General features: G+C 42.2%; 1 protein-coding gene across 2 annotated transcripts in view; it reads right to left on the minus strand.

Annotated features, from left to right (window-relative positions):
• The window catches only part of rfc5 (replication factor C (activator 1) 5), a 53,424-nt gene that overhangs the window by 32,777 nt on the left and 927 nt on the right, over positions 1 to 19,720 (minus strand). For both annotated transcript variants that reach the window (XM_068055176.1, XM_068055177.1), the window contains one exon: positions 16,584 to 16,648. In XM_068055176.1, coding sequence (XP_067911277.1) covers positions 16,584 to 16,648 — 65 coding nt within the window. Of the gene's footprint in view, positions 1 to 16,583; positions 16,649 to 19,720 lie in introns of those variants that run through there.

The following is a 19,720-nucleotide window of genomic DNA, read 5'->3' on the forward strand; positions in this document are numbered from 1 at the left end:
AAAAAAAAATTTTTTTTTTTACTTTCATAACAATACCAAGAACCTATCCCTGTCTGATATCCTAGCACAATCAAACAATTTGGAGGCAAGTTGTGATTTAGGAATTTCCAAGTAGAATAGCTGCAACCTTGCACATAGTCGGTTAAACTCCATTATATATTCTTCTATAGAAGAACCATCCATTTTTCTAAATTTATCAAAGTCTGACCACACCTCATAGGCATTCATTTTTCAGATAAATTTTACGAGATTGTCCAAATGATGAGCCTCTAGAACAGAGAACACTTTACCCCGATCTTGCTTTTGGTGGGAAGTGAAAGTGCAAGGGCTATTCCTTGCTTTCTTTTTGGTAAAGACATACCTCATGTCCATAGATCAACTTCATTCCTCCATTGATCGTAAGATTCGGCATCACAAAACAGCAGTGGAAAATCATATCCCGACACCTTACTCGGTTTCAATCATCTTTCTTCAACAAAATCTTCTCAAAAAAAAAATTCCAATTCTAACCTCCCGTCTGAAAACAAATCTTAGTCTCCAATCATCACTTTCAGGCAACCATCCTCTGCTATCAATGTGAGAAAAACTTCCAAGCCTGTTTGTGAAGAAGACACTGAGACTCGGATGTATTGGTGGAGACTGTTCATTGCTTGCCACAGAACTTACTTCTCCACTCCTAACACCCAGCCAGTGCTGGCTGGCTCTTCTTTATATGTACATCTGAGTACAATTAACTAATCAATACCCAACACCTGTTCACCGTATTACCTTCAACTACTAGGTATTTAACATCCATTAACAGAACTTATTAGACACTAACAGCTAGCAAGTTTCTCATCGGTGTTTTCATTAATCTTTTACCTTGCAGGGGTTATCTGGAGCATAGTTGGAAATATTTCAGCAGTCAGTGATGAATCTAACCCATCAGTTGCAATTAACATTCCAGGCTGATGGGTCAATCATTAGTAGTTGTCTGGAATTCTGTGGACCTATTTGGCTCAGATCACAGAGGGGTGACTTGGCTCCAACCATTCACAGTCAGATGCTTAACACCAAAGCCCTGAGTTTTATTCACTGCAAATGGTAAAGGATATTAAGGCACTGGACAGGGTGCAGAGTTGGGCAGCTAGGATAATACCAAATTGTAGAGCTCCAAGTTATGTGACATCGGCTCCAACAATTAGTTATTTACTTTGGAGAAAGGTAGGATTAACAGAGCTTATTACTGAAATGTTTAAAACAAAGTTTAGTTTAGAGATACAGCACTTAAACAGGCCCTTCGGCCCACCGTGTCTGTGCCGACCATCAACCACCCATTTATACTAATCCTACACTAATTCCATATTCCTACCACATCCCCACCTGTCCCTATATTTCCCTACCACCTACCTATACTAGGGGCAATTGCTAATGGCCAATTTACCTATCAACCTGCAAGTCTTTGGCATGTGGGAGGAAACCCACATAGACACAGGGAGAACTTGCAAACTCCACACAGGCAGTACCCAGAATTGAACCTGGGTCACTGGAGCTGTGAGGCTGCGGTGCTAACCACTGTGCCGTCCAAAGTGATCGGATACAGGCCAGTTAGACGTTGTTTGAAATGAATAGGAACTGGAGAATGAGGGGTCATAGTGGCCCCAAGCCTTGCCCTAGTGCTAACAGATCGACTATGCCATTCAAATGCTTCCAGGCCTCAGTTCCAACTTCTCCACCTGCTTCTAGGTCACAACCATCCTCCCAAAGAACTGGCAGTCTTCCCCTACCCCACTCTGGTATACTGCAACAACCTCCTCCCCTTGATACCAGACCAGACAGAGCCTTGATCCTCTCAAGCTCCTAGATTCATAAGAAGGGTGAACAAACACCAATAAGCTCAGCCCATTCGGTCAGCAGAGCAGTCTCATATACAATTAATTCAGCAAGTCATTAGCAGGGTTAACCATGGCTCAGTTGGTAGCACTCTCACCTCTGAATCACAAGGTTCCACTCCAGGGCTTGAGCACAGAAATCAAGACAGACACTTCAGTAGTGAGGGAGCACCACACTGTCAGAGGTGCCGTCTTTCAGACAAGACGTTAAACCGAGGCCCCAAACGTGTGCTTGGGTGGAAGTAAAAGATTCCATGGCACTATTTCGAAGAAGAGCAGGGGTGTTATCCCTGGTGTCCTGGCCAATATTTATCCCTCAAACAACATCACAAGAACAGATTACCTGCTCATTATCACATTGCTGTTTGTGGTAGTTTACTGTGCACATTCTGGCTGTTGCATTTCCTGCATCACAACAGTGACTACACTTCAAAAAGTACTTCATTGGCTGTAAAGCACTTTGAGATGTCTGGTGGTTGTGAAAGGCACCATATAAATGCAAGTCTTTTTTTTTCCCCACCACGCCACTCCTTTATTTCAATGTTTCCTGGAGAGCAACAAAAGAGAAAAGAGCCACTTCACAAAAAAAAGAGAAATTTCTCTTATACTCCCTTTGATTTCAAGCAAGTTTCTAGACTATGGCTGTCATGATTCATCATAAATCACAACTAATTAACCATTATAACTGGAAATGCCCTCTTCCCTCAGAAATTTGCCATGTTTCCTTTGAAAGAATTGTGGAAACTCCATGCTCACCACAGTTTGTTTCAGCAGGTGATGACTCCCTGTTTATAATACACAACTTCTATCCCAACTCTTTGCCTACTGATTTTAAAGGCACGACCCCTCATCCAGTCCCTATTCATTTCAAACAACATCTAACTGGACTGTATCCAGTTATTTCATCATTTTAACCCCTGTTAAGGCTACCTTCCTCCAAAGTAATAACCATAATCCTTGGAGGTTCTTTCACATCACTAACAGCGCTACAATTTGTTATGATCCTAACTGCCCTCGTCTGCACCCTTTAGCATATGCAGGGAATAAAACTGGACAGAAATACTCCAAATACAAGCATACCAGAGCCTATATAGCCCAAGTATAGTACTCTTTATGTATACTAAACAGTCTTATTAATACAACTTTAAATCCCATGAGGTTTTGCTACAGCCTCTCAGACTGCTTGTGCACTTTTAAATGAGTGATCTATTACCCTCAGATAACTTTCTTGATGAGCAACCTTTGACAGGTACTCTTAAATAATAAACCATTCCCAGAAGTTCCTAAACCAAATGCATGACACTGCATCTGTCTGTATTAAATGGCATCCGCCACACGTGGGCTCCATTCACCTGATTTATCTAATTCAGCCTGCAATCTATTGATTTGGTCAGAATTGCTAACCCTTGCATTTTCCACAAATCTAAGAATTATTGCATTTAAACCTCCTGCCCTCTAATCATTAATAAAGTTCCAATATAGAGCCCTGCTGAACACTGCTTGTTAACAGATCTTTTCTGATTACATAGTTTCAATAAATGTTCTAAAATTAAAATGCTATAAGATCTATTTTCCACCCGTCTGTGTGGTATTTTATTAAAGTTTTTGGAAGTTAAGGTCAAATCAATCAAAATTCTGGTCACTCGCTCAAAGAACTTAATAATGTTACTGAGTCAGGACATTAACGTTTTCTAATGCCATAAAGTATTAACTGCCAAAAGTCTCCAAGTGAACATAAAGCACATTCTTTCCAATGCTTTCTAACAGCTTCGTTATCAAAATCTAGCTAATGAGCATATCATTTTCTTAAATAATGGGGCTACATAATTCACCCACCAATCCATGGGAGGCAATCCTGGTCTCAAAATGTACTGAATACGTCAGCTAGTGGTTTACATACAACCTTCCTCCTTTCATTGGGTACTCTGGAGTAAATTGGTCCTGCAGCACCATCAATTTTAAGTGCATTAATCTTAACTAATGCCATTTTGACAATTACTGCTAATGAAGTGATTTTAACTGCGCACCAATTCTGTAATACTGAGACTGTGACATCACAGACTTATCAAGAGCAGCACAAGGGGAGATCCACTCGTATAATGAAATGACTCATAATAAATGTGTGGGCTGTGCAATTGTTTAGATTCTGGTTAACTTAGTTTACAGAAAGAAATGCTCAACTACAAGAACTAATACAGTCTTAGCAGCAGGGTGACGACAAGAGCATGAATCCCATGGTTTGAAATCCCATGGGGCAGCACAGTGGCGCAGTGGTTAGCACCGCAGCCTCACAGCTCCAGCGACCCGGGTTCAATTCTGGGTACTGCCTGTGTGGAGTTTGCAAGTTCTCCCTGTGTCTGCGTGGGTTTCCTTCGGGTGCTCCGGTTTCCTCCCACATGCCAAAGACTTGCAGGTTGATAGGTTAATTGGCCATTATAAATTGCCCCTAGTATAGGTAGGTGGTAGGGAAATATAGGGACAGGTGGGGATGTGGTAGGAATATGGGATTAGTGTAGGATTAGTATAAATGCGTGGTTGATGGTCGGCACAGACTCGGTGGGCCGAAGGGCCTGTTTCAGTGCTGTATCTCTAAACTAAACTAAAATCCACTCTTCTATGTCCAATTTGAGTGAGGTTAAGAGAGGACATTGTTACGACCGGGTGAAGAAAGGGTCTCAGGCTCCCCTCTTGCCCCTTTCCTGGTTTGGCCATAACAAGGGTCATCTTTTTAAAAAAAGTGTTTTTTAGCTTACCACGTCAGCTTGCTCACTGCTATCTAGTTGTAATTGCAAATGAACCAATCAGACAGGTTTTTTCAGGTTTAAACAAGGATGTGAGTTTATTAGCCTTATCACTCTAACTCATTTAAAATTACTAAAATACGCAACACAACCACGCTAGCATGCATATGAGATAAACATATACACAAATAGATACAGAGGGGGAGAAAGAATTGGGGGGCAGGGGGGTTGAAGTAGGGTTGGCAATAAATGGAATTCAGTTACTGCCTTTTGTTTTTGCTGTAATGTTCCTGGTTGGAGTTGGGGTCTCGGAGTTCTCGCTGTGGCCCAGTGCACAATTTCCGACACTTGCTTCTCTGGTACCAGAAGGCAGAAGAGGTGCTTGGTTTTGAGGCTTGCACTGCCATCATGGCTTTCCTGGGACTTTGCTGGAGAAAGAGACAATGGGAGAGGTGCTTTCTCCTTTGAGTTCAGTTGCAGTCTCAAAAACCTTTCTGTGTGGCACAATTCAAACAGTCCCCAGTCTGACCAGCAGGTAAGTCATGTGACCATCTCTTTATCTGAGACAGCATCTTCTGGAAGGGTTGTTGATTCTCAAAGCTCTCCAGTCACACTCGGTGGCGTGTGGAGTTCCGGCTCTTAGACAAAGAATAATTATCATGATTGCCCAGACCAATCTTATTAATTAAATCAGCGAGCACTCCCATTGTCTGTCTATTCAACTGTCTCTCAGAATGTAAATGTGCAGCCATGTTTTCAGCTGTTCAACTCGGTGGTATTTTTAAAACATGTTATGTGCAATGTCCAGTAAAAAAAAAGTTTCAGTAGTGTCCCATATAACGAAATTAATATGTTTCCATTTGGTAGGTGTGGTTTCCATCACACATGCTGAGAAGGGGTGGTGGTATCACCCAGCAGGAAGTTTTGAAAAATTGGAGAGGGCTGCCATGCCTGTTACCTATACACCATTCTGGGACTGACAACTGAAACACAATGGGCAGAATTGTAACTATCAAGGCATTGGGTAGGGATCCAGACAATCTCACCCACTTCTAGCTTTGACCCGGGCATGTTTACAGGCAAGTGGGCAACTCCTGTGCAGCTGTTGGGACAGTCATTAAAATAAGCAAACACGTAATTTACTCCGAGATTAACCCTGCATTCTGGCCAGCACACAGGTCTCCCAAGATCTCTGCAACTCGCCACAGTCAATGAGCAGAGTGCTTTGTCATGCCCAGTAAAGACATATCATATTCCTACTTAAGATACAAACTTTATTCAATGTGGATTCTTTGAAATTGTCTTTTTTAAAAAAGGAAAAGTCAATGTGCTGCAAAAGATGGCCACCGAAAGTCAGATAACTTGGCCTGTGTATTCAAAATATGTCTCGCTGTCTCAAAAGGATACATTCCAGACTAATAGGTGTCGATTACACCCATCCTGAAATCATCAAGAGACGTTCCTGACTTGAATGGTTTTCTTCTGAAACAAAGGTGGTGTGAAGTAGTCACATCTTAACAGAATGATACTCATCCAGACATCAATAGGTAGACATGGATTCTACATCCTGGTCCATTATGCGGTCACACCAAGGGTAAAGGCCATGTGTCAGATAACAGAAATGCCAATATGAATAAAAAGGTAACCCACTGGAGAGAGATGGGGAGATCACAGCAACTTAAAAAAAAATTGTTTCATGGGACGTGGGCGTTGCAGGCAAGGCAAGCATTTATTGCCCATCATTAATTGCCCTTGAGAAGGTGGTGGTGAACTGCCTTCTTGAACTACTGCAGTTCTTGGGGTGTAGGTACACCAACAGTATTGTTGGGAAGAGAGTTCCAGGATTTTCACCCAGCGATGATGAAGGGACGGCGATACGGTTCCAAGCCAGGATGGCGTGTGGCTTGGAGGGGAACTTGAAGGTGGTGGTGTTCCCATGCATCTGCTGCCCTTGTCCTTCGAAATGGTAGAGGTTACGGGTTTGGAAAGTGCTGCCTAAGGAGCCTTGGTGAGTTGCTGCAGCGCATCTTGTAGATAGTACACACTGCTGCCAAGGTGAAGGTAGTGGATGGAGTGCCAAACAGGCTGCTTTGTCCTGGATGATGTCGAGCTTCTTGAGTGCAGTTTGAGCTGCATCTATCCAGGCAAGTGGAGAGTATTCCATCACACTCCTGACTTGTGCCTTGTAGATGGTGGGCAGGTATTTGGGAGACAGGTGGTGAATTAGTCACCACAGAATTCCTAGCCTCTGACTTGTTCTTGTAGCCACAGTATTTATGTGGCTGGTGCAGTTCAGTTTCTGCTCAATGGTAATCCCCAGGATGTTGATAGTAATGTAATTGAACGTCAAGGGGAGATGGTTAGATAGTCTCTTCTTTGAGATGGTCATTGCCTGGCGCTTGTGTGGCACAAATGTTACTTGCCACTTACAGCCTAAGCCTGGATGTTCAGGTCTTGCTACATCTGGACCCGGGCTGTTTCAGTATCTGAGTCAGATACCTCACAGAAGACAGTCCAGCCTGGGGCTGTGGAAAGAACCAGCCTAAACAAGAAGCCCTGCTGCTAATTCTACTTGGTGCAGCAGAAAACTGAAAGTGACCACCATCTCCAGTCTGAAATCTTAACCAACAGAAATCTACATCACTTCAACAAGTTCAACTGCATCTTTAAAAGAGACTGTCCTACTTAGAAGATTCAACAGGTTTACCGCAAACCCCAAATATCTACCATACCTTGAACTCTTACCCTTCACCTTCTATTTATCTTTGAGAGTGCATGTGAGAGTGAATGCATGCAGGTGTGTATGGTGTTGCAAACATTTTAAGGAATTAATATTGTTCAGTAAATATTTAATCTTAGGTTTTCTTGTAGGTTTAAAACAGGTCATTTTTCTGTTTATTTGACCCTCCAGGATTAACTCATTATTTTGAATAAAACATGACTATGGTCAGTTGGGAGGTGAACAGTGGGAACCACCCCCTGACCACCTGTCTGTAACAGCTTCCTCAGTGAAAGTGACAGGCTAAGAAACCTTCAAACTGTGAATTTGAAGAGCTGTAGGGGAGAGGCTGCTGCTCCAGCACTTCTTCTGAGAGTGAGCTCTTATCGCTTGACAGGTAATTTCCAACTTCTTGGAAGTCAGTACACCTGTTTTATATTTCACTCACCTTGAGCTGCACTTCCCTGTCAGCTTTCACTGCAGCATATGCAGCACTACCTTGACCTCTGCTGACGAACAACACCAACAGCCATCTCCTCAGCCACATGCCACTTCACAGGACAGAAGGGATAGACAGAGATCCAGCTCAGAAGAGGGGAGGCCTCCAACACAGGGTCTGCAGGCGGAGGATCAGCTCTTGACGTGTGAGCACCAGTGCCTCAGAAGGCTCAGACTTTCACAGCTGACATTTGCAGCCTCCTGGACCAAGGCCTTCTTCCCAGAGGACCAGGGCATCAAGGTGGCAGTCACTGGAAGCACTCCCACCCCTGCCTCTCCCTGGAGTTCTGCGCTGTCTTCGCCTGCAAGGAGAGAAAGTGCAAGTTGCGAGTGTGAAAAGTGGCTTCCATGGAGAGGAGAGAATAACATTTGCGGAGGGTGACAATGAGGCATGGGTGCAAGATGGCATGGATGAGAGTGAGTGTGAGTATCGACAGCTCAGATGGGGATGTGAGGAGGTGCTTGGAGAAAGAGGGATGAGTAGAGCTGCAAGGTGCGTTGGTCTGAGGAGTGTTGTGCAGGAGAATGCTGGGAAAGTCAGAGTGTGGGCTTGGCATCTGGAACTGTTATATCACTTACCTTTCCTGCCCTCCTGAGGTCCTTGAACATCTTGGGCACTGTCTCCAGGTTCGAGGGACCACACCTCCTGCTGCTCATTTCCCTGGTCATTTCCTGTTTGGTTGGAAAGATTGGCCTCTTCTTCCCGTCCTTGGCAAACAAAATCTCACCCTCAGTCTCCCAGATGCCATAGCAAGACCTCCATGTAAGAGTAAGAGACCTGGGAAGGGGGCAGCCTTCCTTTCCATTCCTGTGGTTGCTGAAGTCATGGGAATTAAGGTACAGTTCAGCATTCTGACTCCTACCAGGCTCACTTTAGCTAGAAATCTTCCTTTGACAGATTTGGCAAGTCATCCCACCCACCTTCTCTGATTGGGCAGGAAACACAGAAGCAGGATGCTAATGCCATAGCTGAGTTCAAGAGCCATGGCAAAGCCCACTTCAATTGCAAACAGGTTCCCGAACTGCTACTGGCCTCCCCAAAGCACGGGTCAGTTTTGTTAAGATTCCGCCCACTATCCCACTATATCTGTACCCAGCCTTGGCAGTGACTACCTGACACATGAAATAGATTTTTGACTTAAATCCCATTTAAAAAAAATACTTTCTCAATTTACACACACAAATTACAACCAACTGAGCTGGACCCATCATATAGTATCTCTTTGCAGCTTTTCAAGACTTGTACACAGATCAAAAAAAAACCCCGTTTTTATATGGAGAAATATTGCCAAAAAGATAACTAGCGCTACAAAGGGACTCACCAACTTGAGCAGTGCAGCGACGTGATTGCTGTATTATAGAATCATAGAATGGTTATAGCACAGAAGGAGGCCATTTGGCCCATCGTGTCTGTGCCAGCTTTCTGCAAGAGCGACTCACCTAGTCCTACTCCCCCACCTTTTCCCCATAGCCCTGCAAATTTTTTCTCTTCAGATAATTATTCTGTTCTCTTTTGAAGGCCTTCATTGAATATGCCTCCAACACACACTCAGGCAATGCAGTGCAGATTCTAACCACTCGCTGCGTAAAAAATGATTTTCTTCATGTCGCTGTTCCTTCTTTTGCCAATCACCTTAAATCAGTGTCCTCTGGTTCTGGATCCACCAATGGAACAGTTTCTCTCTATCTACTCTATCCAGACCCCTCATGGTTTTGAACACCTCTATTAAATCTCCTCTTAATCTTCTCTTTTCCAAGGAAAACAGCGCAAGGAGAAATGCCTTCACATCCTTCCGAAAGTGTAGTGCCTAGAACTGGACACAATACTCCAGTTGAGGCCAAACCAATGTTTTATACAATGTTTTATATTTATAATTTTGTTATTGTACTCTATGCCTCCGTTTATAAAGCCCAGGATCTCATAAGCTTTATTAATCTGTTTCTCAACCTACTTTGCAACCTTCAATGATTTGAGCACATATACTCCCAGGTCACTCTGCTCCTGCGCCCCTTTTAGAATTGTACCCTTTAATTTATATTGTCTCTGCTCTTTCTTCCTACCAAAATGAATCACTTCACACTTTTCTGCATTAAATTTCATCTGCCACTTGTCTGCCCATTCCACCAGCCTGCCTATGTCCTCTTGAAGATATTATCCCTATCCCCTTCAAAGTTCACTATACTTCCAGGTTTTGTCACCCACAATTTTTGAATTCTGCCTTGTACACTCAAGTCTAGGTCATTAATACATATTGTTATGACCAAGACTGGAGGAGTACACTGTTAATTCAGTCCCACTTCTCCACAGATCACAGCATATCAATACATTTTCCCACTTACCAAAACAGCCAAATTAGATACTCTATTTGTCCCAAGAATAAAGCACAAACAGATTTCTTTAATCAACAACAAAATTAACCATTTATTATAAAACCAAATCTTAATTGATAATGAAATAAATCTATATACGAATTGAGATAGTAAAGCTCCTTATTTTGCCCTAGCTCTCATATACAGCACATACATCCAAAAACCAGTTGACCGAGAAAAAAAAACGTTAAGACTGCCATAATCTGGAAGTAAGTTCTTTAGTCTGGCAAATAGCTGGAGTCTTTCCAGGCGAGGTTGATGAATAGTTTATGATAAGTAGGCGTTCAAAGAAATTCAATTGTAGAAGGCTTCACGAAGGTCTTCCATCAGGGTGTAGCAACAGGTGTCTGTTCTCACATTCGATGCAAAAGTCCTTTTTTAAAGATGCAAGATTTTTGCAAATTCAGGGTTTCTTCCAAAGTGCAGGAGGCAACAGTACCACTTCATACAAGCTTTTGCTTTTCAACAGCAAGGATTCTTTCCAGAGAGGTAATACATTTCTGGTTCCTCTGATGTCCAGGCAGGTCCAAATCAAATTCCAATTGCCTGTTTTAGTCCAAAGGCTTTTTAACAGTTCAAAAATGAAACCAAAACCTTCCCAACACAAGTCACATGCCAAGTCATAAATTCCCTCTTGGCACACAAAGGGTAGCTCTGGGGTCAAACCCATTGCTGGTTTCCTTGAAATTACCTGTTTTCCAGTCCTTGTTTACCAGTTCAACTTTTGTTGAACTTCCTTTCAAAACATCCATAAAGTTCAGTTATTTCCAGATGTCTCAAGATCCACTGAAATCCTTTTCAGTTTTTAAAAATATAGAATCTCAAGTTTTAAAACAAAATAAATGGAAATCCTCATAACAATATCAAGAAAAGCAGGGTCCCAAAACCACCCTCTGGGGAACCCCACCACATATCTTCCTCTAGTCCGATAAACAACTGTTCACAACTACTCTCTGTTTCCTGTCACTCAACCAATTTCATATTCATGCTGCTGTCCCATTTATTCCATGGGTTCTGACTTTGATGACAGGCCTTGTTATGTGGCACTTTATCAAATGCCTTTTGGAAGTCCATGTATACCACATCAACCGCATTACCCTCATCAACCCTCTCTGTTACCTCATCAAAAACTCAAGTTAAGTTAAACATGATCTGCCCTTCACAAATCTGTACTGGCTTTCCTTATTTAATCCACATTTGTCCAAGTGACTTAGTTTTGTCCCGAATTATCGTTTCTAAAAGCTTTCGCACCACTGAGGTAAAACTGACTGCCCTGTAGTTGCTGGGCTTGTCCTTACACCCTTTTCTGAACAAGGGTGTAACATTTGCAATTCTTCGGTCTTCTGGCACCACACCTGTATCTAAGGAGGATTGGAAGATTATGGCCAGTAGCGCAGCAATTTTCACCCTTACTTCCCTAGGTATCCTTAGAAGCATCTGATCCAGTCCTGGTAACTTATCAACTTTAAGTACAGCTAGCCTATCCAATACCACCTCCATCAATTTTTAGCTCATCCAGTGTCTCAACTACCTCCTTTTTCACCAAGAACAAGAGTTGGATCAACAATGAGAATTCTCACCACAGTCAGGATCTTAAAATGAATCCCCAAGGCATAAAACACTCCCCTCAGTATAAACAAGTTCTCAGCTAGTTTGGGTTGCCAACTCCAATTTCCTCTCCTGTACACTTTTATTACACAGGTCGATAGTTACCTTTCTCACCAAAAGGTATAATTGCACCTCCTAAATCGTTCTTTACAGATTTTGTGACTTAAAAACCACCTCTCAATATTTACAGAATAATCCACCTGCACAAAATAAATTAAGCTACTGCTATCCTTTTCACTGCAAGATCTACTATCAGCTGTCTCATTAGGTGTCCAAAGTGCTTTAGCAATTCCGATGGCTTTTAATTCATTAGCTTAGATTCAGGGCTGTGTTGGGTCCTTCAAAACATTATAAATCAATTCTCCAGCACCACTGCGAGTTCACAAACAATTCATTCCAAAGCATTTTGTGCAGTGTAGTGCAAAAAAAACCCACACATACTTGGACAAATAAAGCTACTGTTAACTGTAGAATGCATTGAAGATCAAGGATTTTTTTTATCACAAATTATGAAACTAATAATCATGTGTTCTAATCTGGAATAGATCACTTTTTCATCTCATTTAAGGGGAAAAAATATACTTTTAGAAATAATGACTCATTGAACTGAATCCAATGTGCATACTATGAGTTACTTTCTGACCTATTATTTAAGAACTAAAGACTTTTAATTTCTTTTAAAAGATTGAAATAGATAGCTAATAGAAGAAAAGCAGTTTAACATGACCATCACCCAACAACAGATTTGACACCAACAACAGAGTTAAGCTTTATGTCATTAATGACCTTTCAGAAAGTTCTCACATTGATGCAGGGGCTTTTAAAGTTGATAATTTGTGGCCCAGTACGGAAGTCAAAAAGAGCTCAAATTTCAAACTGACATTTTGTTTGTGCAGCAGTGGGTCACTGTAGTGGACAGACGGTAGGTAGGAAACAGCACAGGAAAAAAAAACAGAATCCTATCCCTTGCATAACTAGAATCATTCGTTTCCAGATTTTCATTATGAACTTGTGAACATATTTCCCCCCTCACAGATCTTTAGAGCCTTGCAATTCTCATTACTGTGGCTGGGATGAGAGGGTTACCTTATGAGGACAGGTTCAGTCTGTATTCATTGGGGTTTAGACGAACGAGAGATGATCTTATTGAAACATACAAGGTCGTGAGGAGATTTGACAGGGTGGATGCTGAAAGGATGTTTCCCCTTGTGGGAGAGACTAAAACTAGGGGACACAGTTTAAAAATAAGGGGTCTCCCATTTAAGACCGAGACGAGGAGAAATTTTTTCTCAGAGGGTTGTCAGTCTGTGGAACTCTCTTCCACCGAGAGTGGTGGAGGCAGGGTCATTGAATGTTTTTAAGGCAGATTCTTGGCAAACAAGGGTGTTAAAGGGTATTGGGGGTAGGCAGGAAAGCTGAGTTGAGTCCACAAACAGATCAGCCGTGATCTTATCGAATGGTGGAGCAGGCTCCAGGGGCCGAATAGCCTACTCCTGCTCCTAGTTTGTATGTTCCCAGAGCTGTTTTGTGTGTCTCTAATACTGCAAATTCTTTTACAAAGAGTACCATGTAAATTTGCTTTTACTTCATATGTACCTTAAAAGTAGTAATGAAAATGATTTTCCAGACAAGTTTTACAGCTTCCTAAAATATATTACTGGACTGCAGTACATTACGTTCACTGACTTTTCATTCACACACTAACTGTTGGCTTATTCCTCAACCCAGTCCTGTGCCCCTAATTACAAGTTCACATCCCATCAGATTGTCCTACTCATACCTAAAACCAAAGATCAGTGTCAAAAGACATGGTGATTTTTGGTACAAGTAGAACTTCAAAATAGCGAGCCTATACATTACACAAAACAATGAAAACCAGGAGGTGTCACCAATGATGGTATCTAATCAAAGTCTTGAAACAATTCCTTGCTATATATTAGAACCATAGAAAAATTACGACACAGAAGGAGGCCATTCAGCTCATTGTGTCCACGCCAGCTGAAAAAACTAGCCTCCCCATCTAATCCCACCTTCCAGCACCTGGTCCATAGCCTCGCAGGTTACAGCACTTCAGGTGCATGTCCAGGTACCTTTTAAATGAGTTGAGGGTTTCTGCCTCTGCCACCATTCCTGGCAGGGAATTCCAGACACCCACCACCTTCTGGGTGAAAAAGCTTTTCCTCATGTTCCCTCTAATCCTTCTACCAACCACCTTAAATCTGTGCCCCATGATAATTGATCTCTTTGCTAGGGGAAACAGGTCCTTCCTGTCTACTCCATCTAGGCCCCTCATAATTTTGTACTCCTCTATTAAGTCACCCCTTAGCCTCCTATATTCTAAGGAAAACAACCCTAGCCTATTCAATCTTTCCTCATAGCTGCAACTACTCTAGCTGTGGTCTAACCAGCTTTTTGTACAGTTCCAGCATTACATCCCTGCTTTTGTATTCTATACATCGGCCAATAAAGAAAAGCATTCCATACGCCTTCTTCACCACTCTATCTACCTGTCCTGCTACCTTCAGAAACCTGTGGACATGCACTCCAAGGTCTCTCACTTCTTCTACCCCTCTCAATATCTTCCCGTTTATTGTGTAGTCCCTCCCTTAGTATGTCCTCCCCAAATACATTACCTCACACTTCTCTGGATTGAATTCCATTTGCCACTTTTCTGCCCACTTAACCAAACCATTGATATCATTCTGGAGTCCACAGCTATTCTCTTCAGATTAGATTAGATTAGATTAGAGATACAGCACTGAAACAGGCCCTTCGGCCCACCGAGTCTGCGCCGAACATCAACCACCCATTTATACTAATCCTACACTAATCCCATATTCCTACCAAACATCCCCACCTGTCCCTATATTTCCCTACCACCTACCTATACTAGTGACAATTTATAATGGCCAATTTACCTATCAACCTGCAAGTCTTTTGGCTTGTGGGAGGAAACCGGAGCACCCGGAGAAAACCCACGCAGACACAGGGAGAACTTGCAAACTCCACACAGGCAGTACCCGGAATCGAACCCGGGTCCCTGGAGCTGTGAGGCTGCGGTGCTAACCACTGCGCCACCCACTATCAACTACATGGCCAATTTTTTCGTTTAATTATGAAGTCTATTAGTCTTAATGATTTTATCTGTGATTCTATGCCCAAAAGCTCAAGGCAAGATTTTTTTTTTTTTAAAGTTCATTGCATTACTATCTCTAGGAAGCTCATCAATCTTCAGTGGTAAGGAGAGTAATGGAATCAGAGGCAAAATTTATTGTTGATTTTTTTTTGGGGACACTTAATTCCTTGGAGGTTTCCATAGTAAACAGACAGCTAAAAGTAGTGCAAAAAGATGTTCAGGAAATGTCTGTTTAGATACAAATGTGGCCAAGAAACACACCAAATGCAGTCAATATATTTTGCACTACATTTCATATTGGAGCTTATAGAAAACGGACCCTATAACCCTCTTTAGTCTCTCACTGAGGTAAGGAAGTTATAAAGAAGAATTCACATGCCACCAGGTTATTGTAAAGCACAGTCATGCATCATAAATACCTGCAGTATCTTCAACACATTTAATTAAGCACTATGTAGAATTGCTACACTACCTGAACTCTCTGCAGGGAAAATATACACATTTTAGAGTAACTATTAAGGGCTAAATTAACAAGAAAAAGTCTGCAGGTAACATACTGTAATACATTTAAGATTACCCCCAATACAGAAGTACAATTAAATTAGACTTTGCCACAATATTCAAATTGTTACTTAAATGTTATTGCTGAAAACAGTGACATTTTGTCGAAGCTTTTCACCTTGCACCCATCAGGATAAATCGCAAGAATACCAATGTAAGGGAAAGCAACAAATTTACACTATATGAGAAGAGAGTGCTAATTGGTTGGCAAGTGGACTCTGATCAGTGGAGGCGTTGCCATGGAGAATGCACCGGTTTATGGTGACTGACAGTTAACTGCCAAGCTTTGTTTGAAAGTTAAACCAGGCAGCTTGCCCTGAGAAATGAACCACTGAATGGCTGTCACTTATTTTGTTTAGCTGAAACAGGCACAATGTGTGTACATGTTCTTTCTGACTGCAAACAACAAGGCCCTGTGTATTAATATATGTAGCTTCCAGTATGTGCAAATGCATCACACTGGTATTGAAATTCATATATCATATTACTCATTTGTGCGATAGGCAGAACATCTTTTTGGCTTGATGGCAGCATCTTGTTAGTGGCGAACACCACGCCTATTGCTATTGTTGCTCAAATTTTTGGGATACATTACCCTTCCAGGGTAAGCTGAGGTAGACTTTTCAGACTTTGTGGTCTTGAAAAGTGATGGGCAAAGTTAAACACAGCTCCACTTTACAGTTAGCATTCTTGTGATTATAAACAATGCTTCCATAAGCAACGCCATAGTTATCGTTAAAGTTTATAGTACACTAGAAGCCTCATCACTTGCCCAGCTGCAGCTAAATGCTGCCTAATGAATGGAAACAAAAGTTTTGTTACAGGCAAGATTTTTGGCTTCAGATGATCAAATTGATCTTTACATCAACTTCTTAAATATAAACCTACAAAATCATCATTGCCAACTGCCATTTTATTTTGAGCCTTACACAGACCTACAGTCATGTAATACCCCAATCAAATAAATATGTACTGTTGCAGGAAATTTTCTTCTTTCTGCCTTTGACAGAAACATAATGGGCAATTTCAATCTTTAGTTTAAAGGAAGCTTCTATCTTATGTTGATGACGCCAACTCACTTGTATTAAGGATGTCCTGATGGGAAATAAGATCATCCAGGGTCTGGGGCCGGTACTTTTCCACCCTAGAACAGAGATTAAAGGAAATTTTTATTTTTTTTATAGTAGATAAAATCAATTTTAGGCATACATGATTCTAAATTATCAGGACAGACTTGAAGGCTCAAGGATGTAGGCATGTATAGTATCCAAAAGCCACCACTTATTTGCATGTGATATACACATAAGTACATTATATGCAAGGTTCCATGACATTAGAACAGTTTAAAAGACATTTCAAGATAGAAATTAATGACTGGTTTTTGGAGGCCGATGGGACGGGACCAGACCAGAAGCGGGCAGGCCTGGAATTTTGCAGTGCTGACCGCTTGGCTGATTTGCTGGCACCATCCCATCACCCTCCCCACCCCAACCCATGGGCGTCGAGCCACAGCTGTTGTTGCTGGCTGTCTAGAGGAGGGGTTGATGCTCCACGATCATGGCCTGACAGCAGTGGCTGTTTTTAAATCAAATTTTTTAACCTGGTCTTCAGAGGATGTCTCCATTCTGAGGCGTCCACTCTCTCTCTCTGCAGGTATCGGCAGCTCCCACCTCAGGTGGTAGGGCTGCCGATGTGTCATCACCGGACAGCCTCCTATTGGCCCTCCAGCCTCTGGAGCCCGCCTGCCAACCTTACTTGGACAGCGTGTGCTCTCTGGCCACTAACTGGCCAACACGCCAAAAATCATGTTGAGTGACTATTCCCAACATGGTGCAGATGTCAACTCCTAAACTACTTCAAACACTTGATTCATAAGGACAATGCCACTAGTGAATTAAAAAAGCCCACTACAAACATATCATACCCTTCATCCACAAACACAAGTCCACTAGTGGGTTAAAAATGCCTCCTACAGCAGTTCCTTTTTTGATCCATAAATACAACTCTACGAGTGGGTTAAGTGTGGTGTTATTACTTGCCATGCAGGCCCCCACCTGCCAAGACTAAGGTATACATTGTTTCGCCACATGAACATTAAAACTTAAAACTGTGGCTAAGAGGGCCTATCACAAAGAACTGCCAAGTCCCTGACTGGAAAGACATTGCATGCTAGCAGACAATGTTGGGACATAGGATCCAGTCCCTGCTTCTCCAATGCACAGAGGACCTGGTCAGGTCAGTTCAGTAACATGATTAACTAGCTGTTTGAATTTGAATGCTGAGAGAAAGAAACTCAGAAAGCTATTTGCTCCTGGACTGAGAATATCTCTCTCCTGTCGCTCCCATCTCTTACTCACAGAACGGAAGATCAATTGCAGACAGGTGAACTCAAAGAGTGAAAAGTCTCCTGCATGAACAAGGTTTAAGAATACTGGGCCCCAACGAAAAGTAAGAGCTGTCTACAATCAAAGATTCTATGGCGAGCTGGAAACACAGAAAAAGTAATAAGAAACCCCCTTCAGAGACTGCCTCAAACCTCTCTATTTTTCTTTTGTTCTTTTCTGTCCCTATTTTCATGTGTGCATCGCATGTGCACGGTAGCGTGGGCACGTCGTCCATCCGTAGGCGTTAACTGAATTAGAGTTTAACTAAGTTTGATAAATATCACTTTTCTTCTTTAAACCTGAGAAAACCTGGTTGTGCTCATTTCTTTGCCTTATAATTGGAAAATAGTGAACAAGGATTCACCATGGGGGAGCTCAAAACACTGTTTAAAAATCAAACCTGGTCACAATAAGACCAGGTGAAGACAGTAAAAGACCCCAGACACCTTTCTCACCGAGTTGTAACATACTATAAATATAACCCATATAAAACAGAAATCCTAAAACAAAATACATCAAATATATTTCATACATGAGCTGTGCCGAGTAAAAATGTTTTGAGAACATTTACAACAGCCAGGCCAGACATTTTATCTTGTTTTCCTCTTGGAGGCTTACTGAAAAAGCTAAATGGGATTCTGTTTTATATACAAGGTCATTGACTGCAAGTACGGGATGTGATGTTAATTTTATACAAAACATTGGCTGGGCTATAGCTGGAGTATTGCCTGCAGTTCTGGGCACTCCATTAAATGAAGAACATTCAAGCCACTGAAAAGGGTGCAGTGAAGATTTACTCAAATAATGTCATGACTCAGAGCTTGTCATTTTAAAGCAAGACCCAAAACAATTTGGAGCTTTTTTCATTGGAACAGAGAAGTTAAGTGGGACAAAATGGAGATTTTCAAAATTCTGAAAGGTTTTGAGAGTGTAACTAGTGAAATGTTGGTTCCACGGCGTGATAAACTCAGGATAATATCTATAAGAACAAAAGTGCAATATGAGGAAATCTTTCCACACGGTAACTTTTTTTAGAAAAAAAAAGGAAAAAGTTGGCATCAGCACAAGCCCACTGGGCCGAATGCCTCCTCCTTTGTGCTGCAGTTTAGTTTTATCTCACAGTGGCTTTCAGATATATCGGGCTGAATTTTCAAAACATGGTCAAGAACTTGATGCCCAAATGATTTCCGGGGCCCGACCCCGGATCTCAGCTGCGTTGCTAATGCGACACAACCTTTAACTGCTAATACCCCAATTGGGCAGAAGCTAAGCTTGGTGCCCAATTCGCGGTGTCTGTAGGAGGTGGGAGCTGCCTGCAGAGCGTGAGTGACAAAGGCAGGCGGCAGCCAGGATGGGGCCTGTCACTGCCTTGCCAAACATAGGAAAATAGGAAATAGGAGCACGATTAGACCATTGCCAAAGAGAGTAGGCAGAATAAGGAGGTGAGACAGAGCTTCCAAAATAAAAAAAAGTCCTGCGCTTGGCCCAGTGGGCCCAAAACATTTCATCTTCCAACAATAAAGTTTTCTCTCTGCCCACTGAGAGTCCAACAGCCGTGTACTATCATGCACCAAACTAGTCAGGTTTGCCACAACCCAAATTGAAAATTGAAAATCCCCCAGCGCCTTAAGGAGCTCCTCCATGAGCCTAATGGGCCCTTAATTAGAGGTGGGCAGCTTCCTCATTCCCTCTCCCAACCCTCACACTGAAAATTACATTGTCTTTGAGGTGAGAGTTCCAGAAACGACCAATGCGACCGCGATTTTCAATTCGCAATCGCACCCAGTCCCAACCCCGCCGGCATTTGAAAATCCAGCCCATATCTTAGTAGA

Source organism: Heterodontus francisci, chromosome 23, assembly GCF_036365525.1.
Source record: "Heterodontus francisci isolate sHetFra1 chromosome 23, sHetFra1.hap1, whole genome shotgun sequence".
Taxonomy (NCBI): domain Eukaryota; kingdom Metazoa; phylum Chordata; class Chondrichthyes; order Heterodontiformes; family Heterodontidae; genus Heterodontus; species Heterodontus francisci.